At 42.8% G+C, this 16,191-nt stretch overlaps 1 protein-coding gene across 1 annotated transcript in view; it reads right to left on the bottom strand.

Annotated features, from left to right (window-relative positions):
- APBB1IP (amyloid beta precursor protein binding family B member 1 interacting protein) overlaps positions 1-16,191 on the bottom strand; it is a 136,814-nt gene that overhangs the window by 86,267 nt on the left and 34,356 nt on the right. The window contains exon 2 of the mRNA XM_068235662.1: positions 2,907-2,978. Within this exon, the coding sequence (XP_068091763.1) occupies positions 2,907-2,978 (72 nt within the window). The remainder of the gene's footprint in view (positions 1-2,906; positions 2,979-16,191) is intronic.

Here is a 16,191-nt window from a genome sequence, read left to right as displayed (position 1 = left end):
GGGCAGCATTAACGACGGAAAGGAAGAGGAAGCTTCTGCACTGGAGACAAGTGGAGAAAATGAGTGACACTGATGGTTGCTGCGGTGTGTAAAGATGAGTTGGCTACCTATACTGAAAGGAGGGAGGGATTAAGGGAGTCACCTGGCTACCTATACTGGAGGGAAGGGGGGAGGGGTCATCTGGCTACCTGTACTGGGGGGGGGGGGGGGGTCATCAGGCTACCTATACTAGAGGGAAAGGGGGGAGGTGTTATCTGGCTACCTATACTGGGGGGTCATCAGGCTACCTATACTAGAGGGTAAGGGGGAGGTGTCATCTGGCTACCTAAAGTGTAGAGAAGGGCGGAGGGGTCATCTGGTTACCTATACTGGGGGGGGGGGGTCATCAGGCTACCTATGCTAGAGGAAAAGGGGGGAGGTGTCATCTGGCTACCTATACTGGGGTGGGGGGGGTCATCAGGCTACCTAGAGTGTAGAGAAGGGGGGAGGGGACATCTCACTACCTATACCAAAAGGGCGAGGGGGGCTGGTGAGAGTGGCCTAGGGCGGTAAAGAGTACAAATCCAACCCTGACAACAAAGTTGACCTAGAGGTGGAAAAATCTAGTGTTAATCAGGACTTATTCAGTACTTAGTAAGTCCTCATTCACACTAGATTTTTCCACCCTTAGGCCAACTTTGTTGTTCCTTGTTTGTTGTTGCTTCCTATCCATGTGCAGTATATGATACAGAAGTTCCATCCAAGGGGACACATCTCCCCTACCTTGCAGCTCTTTCATGGTGACACACCACATCATCAGAGGCATCAGATGTTGCATGGGGACGTACAGCAGGAAGGCCAGCCTGATGACTCTGACAATGTGAAGAGTCACCATCGCCATGACACAGCTGCACAATGTGGGAGGCGGGTCCTCTTGGTTGGACCTTCTCTATGATCTAATAAAGGTTGGTCTTTACTTCCTCCTGTGCCCACATCATGTGCCTCTTTGGTCTGCTTATGAATACTAGTGTTGGTTGCACAGATATATTGAAGTGTATACTCCATATACTACTCTGACCACTGTGTAACTCCCTCAGTGCCGGTTATCTGCTAATTGTTATAAAATTGATTACTAGTAGTTATGATCCTGATCTGCTAATTACGATTTTTCGCAATTACGGCCATACGTAATTACGATTTGGAAATTTAACTGATTTTGTGCAATCCATTCATAATTTCACGTAATTTTTGTGTAAATTTTTGCTTAATTTTGTGCTGAATTTAGTGGTTAATAGCACAGCCCCAAATATACTATCGTATGTTAAGGAGAAGGGTGGAAACAAGGCAAAAAAAATATTTTTCAAAAAGAAATTTGTAGCTTTTGAGAAAATCAATTTGAAAAATTCAAAGAAAAATGGTTTTTAAAGCAAATGGAAACCGTGTAAAAAAAATAAAAAAGTCAGATACTCACCTAAGGAGAGGTGCCCGGTCCCGCGCAGGATCCCCCGTAGCAGTATTCGACTGTTTCGGTCAAATACTGCCACTTCCACCGCCGAAGGGAGGTTTCATAAGTCTTCGGGAGCACTCGGACTCCAGAAGACGGGCCTCTGCATACTGCGCATGTGCGATTGCCCTCTATGACGCACTCGCGCTTGCGCAGTATGTAGCCGCCGGCCTTCGGAAGCCCGAGTGCTCCCGAAGACTTCCAAAGTCCCCGTGGTGGCGGATTTGCATGGAGGATCCACCAGGCACCGGGAGTAGAGAGGGGAGGCTCATTAGGACTCAGAGTCTTCCCTCTCCTTAGGTGAGTATCTGATTTTTTTTTTTTTTTTTTTAATGGGGTTACGTTAGCTTTAAACTCAGAAAAAATATTATTAAAATAAATTTTCTCAAAAACTACAAGGTATTTTTAGAAAGTTTAATTTTTTCTTTGTCTTGTTCCCACTATTCATGTATCAGAACTTTGCTTTTAACCACTAAAGTTGGCAGGAAATTATGTGAAAATTATGCGAAATTGAGAAATTACAGTTCCTGATTATGTTTACAATCTAAAATGTATTAAGATTTTACCTGAAATTTCGTATTACGATTTTGCATTGTAATTGCGAATTACGATGCAAAATTACAATTATGCGAAATTTGTTCTCATCACTAATTAATAGTGAGAAAAAGGCCTTCACCTTTCCTTTTATGTTACTTAGAAGAAATGAAAGAGTTGAACATGACCCGAGTGTACTGCAGACATCCTTTCTCTTGAATATTGTTATTGTGGTCCCTGGCAGACCTGTAACCCTGCGCTGCCACTCTCTGAGCCTGGATGGATGAAGGATGTATTCTCTCCGTTCACTAAATAGCTGATCCATTACGACAGAGGTCACTGTCAGATCAGCAGTTTCATTATGGCCCAGGTGGGTGCCTAATCTTACCTGCTTCCCCTGAGTTACCTCGTTTTACCTCATGAAAGACACGCCTGTCTCCGCTGCAGGCATTTGCTGTTCACATAGGCCTTATTAAGCATGTGTTGAAATCAGGGGTTTGAAAACAGACAAGTTCCTGCAACATAATAAATCTGATTTTTTTTCCCCTCCAATCTTCGTCTTGTTCACAAAAGCAGCAGTCTGTGTTGACATCTTTTGGATTAGACCTTAAAATAATTTGGACGGGGTTGAGAGTAAGCGTTTGGCAGTGTGGAGGTGCAGCTGTTCCTTACAGTTAGCTGCAATGAAGTCACACCCACGGCACAATCCGGAGAGCGGGCCAAACACACTGTATCAATTTATCTCCTTTGAAAATTCCCCTCTTTGTCAATATTTATCCAGTCTGGAAAGACTCAGCATGGGAGCGGAGCAGTCAATGTGGAAGTGAAACAAAGGGGGGGATTTTCTCTTTTTTTGTCTTTGTGTGGTTTTTCCTGAGATTGAACTCACCTGCGTTAGGAGGTCCATTTCCCCCAGCAGATTGCTGAACATTTCATCGATTTCTTCACAGGTTTTGTCCATCTGAAAAGGTAGAGGAGATGGGTCAGGTCACATTAATCTGACATCCAATATATACACAGAAGTCTCACTCACATAGCACAAGGAGCTGCAGTATAATAGGATGCCGCAGGGGTGTTGCTAACACCAAAGATCAGTGGCACGTGCCATGGATCTATTCTTGGGTCCAGAACACCTTCTCTTCTGGGCTTCTCCCCTAGTGTTTTTTTTTTTTTTTTGTATTAAAGTGGATCCGCGATAAACTTTTACTCATTGCATAATTGTGTTAATTTCATATACTGTAGTTTATAGGGCAATCCTCAAGCCAAATACTTTTTTTGTTTTGTTTTAATACCCAATAAACTAAACTAGCCTCGCCCACAGCTTTTCACAGTGCCTTGGCACTGTAGCAATGGCTTATGTGAGCTCAGTCTGGGCAGGAGGAGGAGGAGGTTACTAGCCATTGATTTCAGAGGAGGGAGGAGGAGAGGGTAACGGTAAAAAAGGGCGCAGGAGGCTAGTGGACAAATCGGGCGCCGCCATTCACTCCCATAATGAATATCGTTTAATGGGCGCCCGATAGGAAAAAAGGGCGCCGGAGAAAAATAACGTTTTAAAAGCGGCGCCCGGAGACTTAATGTTTTATTACTGCTTCTCATGATTACACATTATTTAATGATTTATACATTTTTTAATATTATTTTTAAACGAAAAACAGTACAATATTTTTTTCAAACATTATTTTTAAACGAAAAACAGTACAATTTTTTTTTTACATTATTTTTAAACGAAAAAACCGCACAATATGTTTTTAAAAAACGTTATTAATGCTTATCACAGGGGGGTCTTAGGTTTAGGCACCAACAGGGGGGTCTTAGGTTTAGGCACCAACAGGGGGGTCTTAGGTTTAGGCACTAACAGGGGGGTCTAGGGGTAAGGGGTAGGTACAGGGAGGGTTACTTAGGCACCAACAGGGGGGTCTTAGGTTTATGCACTAACAGGGGGGTCTAGGGGTTAGGGGTAGGTACAGGGAGGGTTACTTAGGCACCAACAGGGGGAGTCTTAGGTTTAGGCATAAACAGGGGGGTCTAGGGGTTAGGGGTAGGTACAGGGAGGGTTACTTAGTAATATTTTTTTTAAACGTTATTATACGTTTCACTATTTAAACGAAAGATTAACGTTTTTACAATTGCCGATTTAATGCACATTATTTAATGATTTATAACTTTATAAAACATTAATTTTAAACGAAATACAGTACAATACATTTTTAAACGTTATCCATGCTTATCGTTTAAAACCCCGCGCCCTTTTTTCCCAGCGCCCCTTTTTAACGTACGCGGAGGAGAGGGGACTGAGTTTACACACAGGCAAACTGATAGCATCTCCAGCCCTCAGCCTGTGACAATGTGACTTTTGAAGCTGTTTGCAGCTAGATTTGCTGTGTAAACTATCGAAACTTTAAGTAAGATATATAGACAAGTTACTTGTTATAGTTAGTTTTTTATCTTGGATCCGCTTTAATGGACAGGGGAGCTTCATCCAACATTTTGCTGAGAAGTCCTACTTAGACCGCTTTTAAATTTATGTAAATGTGGCTCCACCCATGGTCACACCCACATTCTGATGCATAGCCACACCCATTTTTTGGCTGGAGTTCCCCAAAGTGCCCCGGATATCTTAGGACCCTAGAAATGCTCCTGGGTAGCCCCCAGTGGCAGGGCCATTTCTGGCTATTTTGGAGCCCCAGGCTAGACACAATTTCATCCCCCATTGACAAATTGATAGATGAGATACAAAAACTGCTATTACTTCTGAAAACAAATCTATAAATAATGTGCACATTATTACAAGGATCAGATACACTTCACCAGCCGAAGTGCACAGAACACACACCATAAACCCTTTCTATAATTGTTAATAGAGATGTGCAGTCACCTATCTATACCGTATATCACTAAATTTAAACAACCTCATGTACAAGTTGACCCCCATATTTTACCCTCTTAAGCTGGAGTTGTTTAACGTCTATAACCACTAAGTGATTTTCCCCACACAATTTTGCACGACAAACTATTTTTTTTTTTTTTGCAATCTCACGCAATATCGTTTAACGAAAGTGGCCGATGGCACACGATAATCGTTAGCTTTGAATGACCGTCATGGTGCAATCAATCGTGAAAAGTTGTTCTGAATGCCATTGACCCCCGTGCTAATTACCTCGATCGTTCAATGGTCGTTGCACCCGTTGTTTGTTCCAAAAATGTGCGATTTGCGGAATCGGGAAACGATCGTTCATCAGATTGATCGCGTCGCGTATCCCCCGGTCCATCTTCTGTGGTCTTTGCTGGTGGTTAGTATTCAGCTTTATTGATTCAAGTATACGTCTTCCCAGCAAAGTTAATGGACTGCCTAAAGCAGGGGTCTCAAACTCAATTTACCCGGGGGCCGCAGGAGGCAAAGTCAGGATGAGGCTGGGCCGCATAAGGGAGTTCACGTGTCCCCGCCGCAAAACGAGGGCTGCAGAGCCCCCAAATCGCCCCGGGGGGCAATCCTCCTGCATTTCCTGGAAGGGGCAGAGCTTTCAGCTTCAGCTCTGCCCCTCCTGACGTCAATCGCGGTAGATCGCCGCCTCTGCCCGCCCTTCTCACTCTTCCTTCACAGAGAGGGGCGGGGGAGAGGCGGCGATCCATTCGGCGATTGGCGTCAGGAGGGGCAGAGCTACAGCTGGAAGCTCTGCCCCTCAGCGCAGTCGTGGATGTTTGCGCGGGGGATTTGGGGGTCTGCAGCCCTTGTTTAGCGGCGGGGATGCGGCGGATTACTTGGGAGCACTGAAGCGAACTATAAGGTAAAATGGGCAAATATAGTTCGCTTCCGTGTCTCTTTTGCTTTTGCCGGCAGGCAGGGCCAGTTTAAGCAACAATGGGGCCCCAGAGCAAAATAAACCTGCCCCCCCCCCCCCCCAACAGATACCCTGGAACAAAAATTGGCATTAAGGGACCTTTTTTGCAGCTGGTATAGTCAGGGTGTGAAGCCCCAATCGGTCGGAGCTCCACATTCTGGCTACCCCAGCCTGCATGGGGGACAAGGGGTTAAAAAGTTTCAGGAGGGGGGACCCCACATAATTTAAAAAAAAAAAATTCCCACACTCTAAACAAAAAAAAAAAAAATTCGGGAAAATAGGAAAAAATGCCAGGAATCTTCATACAGCCATATTGCGGCTGTATAGCGATCCCTGGCCAAAGCGATGTGGCTGCGTATGGACCCCCTGGAAACCCTGTCAGGAAATGTATTGCTCTTTCTTTTGATACATGTAAAATTACACTACCGTTAGGCTTGCTACTAAAAGTGACATTTACCGCATTTAAAAGTATACTATTTTCCTTTGAAACTTTAAAATCGATTTTCTCAAAAACTATAAGGTCTTTTTGAAAAATTGTTTTTTCCTCTTATTCCTAATGATCTCCTTAATATATCCTGAAAATTTAGGGTTTCTAGCATTTAAGGTGGATTTGCTATTAACCATTAAAGTCGGCAGGTTTTTAAATGTGTATTTTTTTCCTTTGCAACTTTAAAATCGATTTTCTCAAAAACTATAAGGCCGATTTGAAAAATTTTTTTTTCCTCTTGTAGCCACTGGGGGCCCCTACAAGCTCTGGGGCACTGGGGCCACAAAATATTGTATCGAGGGCCGCAAATGGCCCGCGGGCCGCGAGTTTGAGACCCCTGGCCTAAAGTATTGCAGCCATGAACCCTGTTTGGCCCTTAAAGGACAGGTGCAAGGGGAAAAAAACAGGATCTACTTACCTCGGGCTTCCTCCAGCCCCTGGCAGCCCATCTGTCCCTAGTAGCAGCTCTGGGGTCCAGGGGTCCCCTCCATTATGGATGCCGTCCTCGGCAGGTCAGCATATACTGCTTCTGTAATCGACCTGTCCATTTAGAGCAGCCAATAACTCCTCCAGGTCTCCAAGTGCAGTAATTATCCACTCCCCTCTTTAGTAAGCACTGCAATCAGGTATCTTTCCCCTACCCTTTCTTGTTAATTGTTGTGGTCAGGATGTTCAGATCTGAGTTTTCTTGTTATTTCCTTTTACAAGAAAGTGTCACTTAACACTGGGAAAATTAAAATAGGGATGTCACTAATAGTACACATATTACTCAGTGTGCTCAGTATTACGGGTCCAGTTAAAAATGGCACCAGCCAAATAATGGCGCCTGGTTACGCACGATATTTTTTTAAAAACGATATTTATCGTTTTACTAAAAACGGTATTTATCGTTTTTACAAAAACGATATTTATCGTTTTTATGAAAAACAATATTTTTCATTTTTGATAGTTTAAGGTTCCTTTCCTGGATATGTGTATATGTGTGTGTGTGTGTGTGCGTGTATATGTGTGAGTGTGTGTTTATATATGTGTGTGTGTATATATATATATATATATATGTGTGTGTGTGTGTGTGTGTGTATATATGTGTATGTGTGGGTGTATATATGTGTGAGTGTGTGTGTGTGTGTGTGTGTGTGTTTGTATGCTTGTGTGTCTGTCTGTGTATAGATGTGTGTGTTTGTGTGTGTGTGTGTGTATATATTCATGTATATAAATGTGTGTATGTATATATATATACACACACACACACACACACACACACACGCACAAACATATATATATACACACACACACACACACACACACACACACACACACACACACATATATATACACACACATATATACACACACACATATACACACATACACATATACACACACCCCTATACACACACAGACTCCAATACACACACACATACACACAAATACACACATACACACATATACACACACACACACATGGAGCAAAACCCATATTCAGCACATTTCAAAACAATATTTATCGTTTTATGACTTACATTTCAAAACGATATTTATAGTTTTATGGAAGTCATAAAACGATAAATATCGTTTTTAGTGCGGCGCCATTTTTTAACTCATAAAATGATAAATATCGTTTTATAATGCAAATTAATGCGGCGCCATTTTTACACTGTAGGCTCTGGCGCCATTTTTAACTGATCCCCAGTATTACAGCCGTTGGTTGGCAATGGATGCCTCTAAAACCTCATACCAAAAGTAATAGCAGTAGAGTATTGTACCATGTTAGCAATAAGTAAAAGCAAGAAGTGTACGATGCCTCTGTGACAGTCCCAATTGTGTGAGGATTGAGTACACAAGGGGTCTTATCTATTGGTCATAAATCAGCTAACACCCTCTCACCTCATTTATATGTTCTGTTTCATGAAAGGCATCTAAATGACATGTATTTATGCTTGCAAAAAATGGAAAGGCGGCTCACTCCATTCTCCTAGTGCCTCCTTTTTATGCAGAGTCCTGATAAAAGTGTAAATGAGAAATTACTCACCCGGCTCTCAGCATTCCAATCACCAGATCTCCCTTCAGTCAGTGACACCTCTAGCTTACTTAGTATTAGGTAGCCAGAGGTACCCTCCGTATTAAGGGGCGCCTGTAGCTACCTAAATACCTGATGGCAGAGCCGGAACAAGGTCCTCCAGCACCCAAGGCGTACACACCAAAGTGCGCCCCTCCATCCTTCCCACCCCAGCCGGCACACACGGATTGCTATTAGACTAAAAGGCGCCCCAGGGCCCCCAATCCTCCCAACACCTTAATCTCTAGTTATCTGGCTTGCAGTCACTGCCATGTATCCCCTTTTCTTATTTCTCTCTGCTTCATACACAATAGGGGAATGGTAGCTGAGTGAGTTTTGCTCCCCCTCCTACACTGCGCCCTGAGGCTGGAGCCTCTCTCGCCTCTCGCCTCTGCCTCGGCCCGGCCCTGCCTGATGGTCAAGGGAAGTAAGGCAGAAGTTAGAGCATGGACAGCCAGCACACCTGCGGAGCAGTTCGTGGGGGTTTGTAGCCTTGTAGGTTCATGGAGGGCAAAATCTAAGTTGCCAGGACATCTGTGCCTATAGGCTCCTGTGAGGTAAATCCGGGCATTACTAAGAGTCACTCTTTAAAAAGGGCTTCTGTAAAATCTCAGACAGTTTCCCTCCCCGGCAGACAAGCACTGTGTCTCTTAACAGAGTTGTCATTCTTCCCACATCTTAATCTCATTTCATTTGAAGGCACGCGAGACCGCAGTGTGTACGGCGCAGACCACATATGTTTCTGCTAATCTGCATATGGTGTTCTTTACCAATGTATTTTTTTTCTTTCATTTTTCTTCTTTTTTTACATTACCAAGACTCTTTACCCTTGTTATATTTATCCAGAGAGAATTCGATATCTCAGATCGCAATCAGTGTTTAGTAAAAAAGTTTAAAAAATTTAAAAAAAGATGACGGGAGTCGGGAGTCTCGGGACACCTGCATTTGTTAATCTTAATATTGATCTTCACTTAAAGGAATACTATCGATGTATGCATTTATTTTGAAATGCTGTATGTTGTAGCACACATTAGGGCAAGTACTAGGAGCCATTTGATTCCTCACACAGCTGTTCCTCTCAGCTGTAAAATCCTCCGTCAGTTTTGGCGTCAGTGTTGGATACAAATGTATCTAATACTGAGGGCTTCCAGAGGGCTAGACCATGTCTCTGCAAAGGGGAGATGCTATCAACTCCTCAGTTTATAGTTTAATTATCACCTTGCTGAAAGAATCTTGTTGATATGGTGGTAAGGGGTTAAAGATTCTAGCAATGTGTGTTTATTATCTTTGCTTCTCTTTACTGATAAAGATACTAATAATGCTAATTGTAGACAGTGGTCTGCCCCTCTCAGCAGCTTGTAAAGTGGATGCAGCCTGGAGTGAATCGCCTCAAGCAGGCAGCCAGTCTGAGTGTAAACACAGACTATTGTTACAGCTAGTTATATTCCAGCAATATTCTAGCTCATTTAGTTACCTGTTACCACCTCAGATCAGCCTATTTCTCCTCATGTCTCCTGCATGCTGTGAGTGACACAGTGAAATATATTTGTGAGCTGTGTGACAGAGTAACCAAGCAGCTCAGGGTGACCCAAACTACTATGAGCTGTGTGAGAAATGAATTTTTAAGCAGGGATAGTGAGAGAGAGACCTGGGTGAATAAATAAAGTGCCCCTAGCACTAGTGGTAATGTGTACACTAATATAGAGTATTAAAAAAAAAAAGTTGTTTCAATCGATAGTACTCCTTTAAATATGCAACGCTGGTTATTTATATGTGGGTTTAAAAAGCAATCACTCATTGCACGACTTTGAAGGTTTTTTTTTAGAAGTGTTTGTTGAACAAAGCTGTACAGGCAGAGCGGCGGACCTCACAAAATATCGATTACAACATGTGCTTACTATTACTTTTTATTATTATTATTGCTTCAAAAACAGGACCTCATTTCCGTGGCGCATTTCCAAACAAAATTCTGCACTGGTAAATATACATTTTGATATTATTAAGGCACCTTGGTGATGACAGCGATGTAGAGGAGGCCATACACTGGCAGATGGCCGCCAGATTTGATCAACAGATCGATATCAGATCAGAGGAGGGTCTTCTACTGCCAGAGGCGTAGCTGGAGATTATGGGGCCCCTATAGCAGAATTAAGGCGCGTACACACTATGTATTTTAGCAAACGACGGGTCTGTCAGACCCTCCCGCGGGCCGGTCGTTCTGCCGACAGTAGGACGTGGGTACAGACTGATAAGACTGTTTTTGACGGATCCGCCGAGCGTCTTATCAGTCTGCCGTCTGCCGACAGCCTGTACTCACGTCCTACTGTCGGCAGAACGACCGTCCCGCGGGAGGGTCTGACAGACCCGTCAATTGCTAAAATACGGCGTGTGTACGCGCCTGTAGGCACTATTGAGAAATGCCAACTGCCTCAGCCCTATGGAATATGAGCTGACTGAGTAATGTGCACTCCTATGCAACGCACACTGAAAATAGTCTATGTGCGCTAAGGTAAAGTGAAAGGGTGGAGAAACACAGGAACATTTTGATTGTACTTTAAAATAGAGGAATATTAAAAGAAACCAAAAGCACTACTGATTTCTCCAAAAGCCCCTTACTTTTGTGGTTCTCAAAAAAATCCCCTTGCTTCCTGTGAAAACTTCTGTGGATGCCCTCGATTAACATTTATTTGATGATTTTTAAGAGCCCGTCATCCGTAATATATGGTCGAGATGGTCCAGAGTACATTATAACGGCATATATTTATTCCTATAGATAAACATGAATATCATTAGATCTCCAATTATTGCAATTGCATAGCTTGAAAACGCAAACGTGAAATAATCCAACCAAAAGTATTTTATTTGAAAGGACTGATTGGCTTAAAAGCAAAACTAATATGAAAATAGCATATGTAAATGAATAGACAACCTATAATGTGCTGTAATTATGGTGTCTTTCTTCATTACAGTTAATGCATTTTTTTTATTATTATTAAAAATGCTTTAAAGAGGATCTGTAGTGAAAATAAGGTAATGAATACAATTGCTTTTTTTTTATTTTTTACAATATTATTTTTTAAATGGTTTAGTCAGTGTTTGCTCATTGTAAAATCTTTACTCCCCCTGATTTACCTTCTGAAATTTATCGCAGGTAGCAACATATTTATTCCTGTCAGGTGATCTCTGTAGAATGTTGGTTTCTGAGAATTCTGAAGCCAGTGAAAATAATGCCTGGTTTCCCAGAATGCTGTGGGAGGAAAATTCTGCATAGCTAAACAGCCTAGGCTAAGCATCACTGGGAGGGCAGGTCTACATACCAATATACTGCAATATATAGCTATAGGAAGTGTTATTGATGCTGAAAATTACTGTCAGGGCTGGAACCCACAAGGGCGATTTTGAGAGCATTTTTGGAGCGTTATGGAACGCTAGCGTTTTGCCAAAACGCTCAGCTAATGTAAATGGATGGGGTAACTTCCACTGGAGCATTTGCGATTCCTCAAATCGCAAGCGCAGGACATGCAGCATTTTGGGAGCGTTAGCGCTTCAATGTAAAGTATATTATCGCTGACGTAATCGCTCATCAAAACCTGCATGAAGCAATCTTGCTAGGTTTTAACGTTACCACACACTGTAACAAAATTAAAATTAATTGAAAGGACCAATCAGACTTTAAAACGCTAATCGCTACACAATCGCTGGCAAATTGATACACTTTGTAAAATCACTTCCTAAAACGCTCATGAAACCACTGACAAACTGCTCATACAAAATGCGAGCGCTTGCGATTAGCGATAGCGTTTTGCGGTGGGTTCTAGGCCTCAAAGCAGATATACTGAATAATTTACTACATTCTACAGTACACTACAGTGCCTCCTTAATTTCAGCGCTAAGCAACATAGCCAAGTGACTGCCACTCCTTGTTTTATTACACCAATAGGGAAGCTGCCCAATAGTACTCCATGCAGGGGCAAACCCAGGATTTTCAAGGGGGAGATTCCTGAAAGGTCTCCCTCAGTCATGCACAATACAGTATAATAATATGGGAGGACATCATGCTGGGTACACATAATGCAATTTCCTGTCTGACTGACAGGATGTGACAAGTATTTCCTAAATGTCCGATCCGCTCCCAATTGACAACAGGTTCTATCAGGAGCCGTTTGGATACAGATAATAATGAAGACAGTCGACACTGGCATGAAGGGAAAAGTGAAGCAATCACACAGCAGGGCACAGGGCTGTGCTCATACCTGACTCTGTTAAGTCTCCCAGAGCTGCTCCTTGCTCTGCAAACAAACTGCTGCTCCATGCTTTGTACATACGCTGCTGCTACATCCAAAGTGTATTGTAGCAGGGAAAGAGTGTGAGGGTACCTGCAGATATTCTGGTGTCTCAACTTGTGCCTGTCCACAGGCACTGCACCGGCCCTAGTCTGTGGGGGGATTCTAGGCAGCTGTAATCCCTCCCTGCGTTTGCCTATGCCATGGGAGCTTGTTACATCAGCCATTCCCTCCACCACTGGTAGCTCCACCTCCTGCATTCATCTTAATAGAAGTGTGGTTGAGTGCCAGGTTGGCCACACCCTTCTCTGGTGTCCTGCATGACAGAGGTGGTGAGTTGTTGCTCAGCCACATGCATGGATGCACAATCTGCAGGAAAACTATACTGAACAGCATGCATCCCAAATATCCTGTTAGAAACAACAAAAATGTTTTCCACTGAGTGTTTTGGCTAGTGATGTCACTTTCTACAGGGGAATAATATTACTTTTCAATTAGTGTGTTAAGGAAATTGGTTTTGCAGGTTTTCCAGTTGAAGGATAACTGCACCTTTCAATGGGCAGTTAACCACAAATGCGTTTCGTGGGTTTATGCCACTTTTTGTCTGCTAGTTTAAATTGCTAAGCACTACAATTGGCCTGAGGAAGTGGGCGTAGACCTATGAAACGCGTTGCCAGTGCACAATACATTTTGTTGCATTATTTCTGTGTCGTCAAAGAGCTAAGTCACCTCTTCCATTTCAATTTTAGTTGTTTTTAACTTCATTTTTTACACCCTTGGGTGCCTCTTCACCCTTTTGTGTGATTCAGTAAGAACTGTGTGGGTAAGACTACCTAATGCTGCAGGGTGTCCTACTGAGCACCCCCTAGTGGCTGCAGCTCTCAAGCACTTTGAGACCATCATGAGGAAAGTGCTATACAAGTGGTAAGATGTCATTTACTGTAGCCTAAGGCCCCGTTCACATGCTTAATGGCTGTCCACTCAAATGAATGGACAGCACTTTTTATACAATTGTACTGGCTTTTCCCGTCATTTGCATAAACCCCCCACTTGATCCCATCATCTGTCTCGTGGACACTACATGTAGTGTGCAAGATCGCCTATGTTAGGCGCTTCCCTGCCCCATAGGGTGCTTAAAATGCAACACTACAACCGAACAATGGGAACCAATGCAACAAGCTTCTCTTCTCATTTGCAGCGAAGTGTTTAGCATCAGCTAATTTCACCGCCACCAAAAATCTGAATTGGTCCTTAAAGACTAAAATAAACCAATAACCGTGCGCTCCTCACCAGACCTCCCAATAACCTTCTACTCAAACAGTCTCTGGGTCGCTTACTGCATATAAGTGTGTGTTAACACTTGAAAAGACAATAAATGTAATAAACAGAGCACTCAACAGATCTCATATAGTGCTAAAATACACCTTAAGAAAATACACCCAAATCTCATATAGTGCTAAAATACACCTTAAAAAAATAATAAAAATTACATCTAGTGTGGTCAGCCTGTTGCTGTACATAAAACACACAAAAAATTCAATAGTTAATTTCCTCCATAAGCCTCTCATGGTTGGTGACCCACAAGCAATCATAAAGTTCAACAGTTCACAATTTCCTTTTGTAGCCAGCTTAACCAGTTGGTGTCCAGATCTCCTACAGCAGTTAACCTATACGCTCACCAGATTGTTTAGCCAATCCTCTCAGATCAGCAGTCAGCGTTTTTTTAGGCTTGCCAATTCTTCTCTGGAACTTCCACCGGATTCCTCAAGGTTTCATGCATGTATAAATAAAAAATACAAAACAGCAATAGTGTGATACCCTTTGGGCAAATAGACGTATGTTGCCACCAGTGCACCCCTCATCCAAAACTGACACCCAACGTGCCTCCACCACAGATACACAGGGCGCTCACCAGATATCAGGGCCAACCCGCAACAGACCGGCAAGATAGCGTATTGATGTCACTTTAACTCCGCTATTCCGTATATGATCTCCTAAGGCTCAAACAAAGGACGACCATAGCATAATTCCATTGACTTAATAATAGTAAAAACAAGTAGTGCACTTACAAAACTTCAGTTAAAATTGCGCATTTAAAATCTCAGACAGGATCCTCCAGCGTCTTGTCAGCTCCTCAGCGCAATTTTAACTGAAGTTTTGTAAGTGCACTACTTGTTTTTACTATTAAATCAATGGAATTATGCTATGGATAGAACAGACACACATTTATATTTGTAGTAACACCTCTATCTTTCTCCTCATGCGGATGCCTTGCAAGTACACCATCAGCCTTGTGTCCTCCCCTCCAGCCTGGTGCCCTTCCCCTCCCTCCCTCCCCTGCCCTCTGCCTGCCTTGATCAAATTACATCTCTTTTCACATTGGGTGTTGGCTGGGAACAGGACACGGGGGCGGAGTCATTACATCAATCCCCCAGCATCCTTTGCACCCATGGCTAGGAAAGAAAAAATTGCCTGGGCCCGCTATCAAAAAGGGGCTGGGGATTTCAATACCATATGTGGAATATGGACACTGGGGGTGAGAAAAATCACACTTCACTTTGTGTGATTTAATAAATATTGGCAACTTATTAATTTTAAAGCAAACTCTCATTTAATTTAAGAACTTACAATGCTGTAAGCACATGATAAGATATTGCTGTTGCTTTTCACATAGCAGCAATAAATCAGCATTCTGGTCAAGTTAGAGCTTAAAAACACACAATGGTACAGCGATGGATGCGGTCAGATGGAAGGTCATAGATAAAAATAACATACAGACAAGAGTGTCCAGTAGCCAAATAACAAGATGGAGGAAAAGCAAGTAGTTTAAGCTGTGGGATGTGGGTGATGAGTATTTGCTTTTACCTTTGATGGCAACGTGAGATAAACATCTGCAAGTGCCTGAATTCATCTGTCAAGATGGAAAAGTTTGGCATAAAAACGAGAAAGCATTATGTCGAGACGGTACTCTGAGTTATCTGCTGTGTAAGCAATATGCCGCTCCAGATATTTGTCTGCTGGCAGAAATGTACGGCAGTGCTGTCACCTAGGTCAGAAGCATCCGCGCTTGTCAATGCGGTCACTGATTGCAGCCATATGAATAACAGTGAGCATGCTGGTATCACACCTGTATAAGTGAGCACATGACAGCCACACAGAGCAAAGAGATGGATGGTGTTTGCAAGAACAACATTCACCCGTAAAAATAAAAACTACAACATGTGGAGGGTTCATTAAAGAGGAACTGTAGCAAAAAGTGGAAAAAAATCAATACATTGCAAAGTGAGAAGTTAAAAAATAGAGGAGAGATCACGAAATGATTGATATTCGCCATGTAATTTTTTCATGTTGTTTGATCCACAATCAGTCTGTATGTCATCATCTTTACTACTGGCAGACACTTAGGAAAAAAAAACAGACAGCACCAGCTTCCATTATCTATAACTCCGCCCCCTAGTAATGTGATAGGCTAAAGCTGCATACTCACCGCCGGACAGGTCCTGCGA

The sequence above is a fragment of the Hyperolius riggenbachi genome, chromosome 5 (assembly GCF_040937935.1).
Source record: "Hyperolius riggenbachi isolate aHypRig1 chromosome 5, aHypRig1.pri, whole genome shotgun sequence".
In the NCBI taxonomy this organism is placed as follows: domain Eukaryota; kingdom Metazoa; phylum Chordata; class Amphibia; order Anura; family Hyperoliidae; genus Hyperolius; species Hyperolius riggenbachi.
This window is presented reverse-complemented; position numbering and strand designations above follow the sequence as displayed.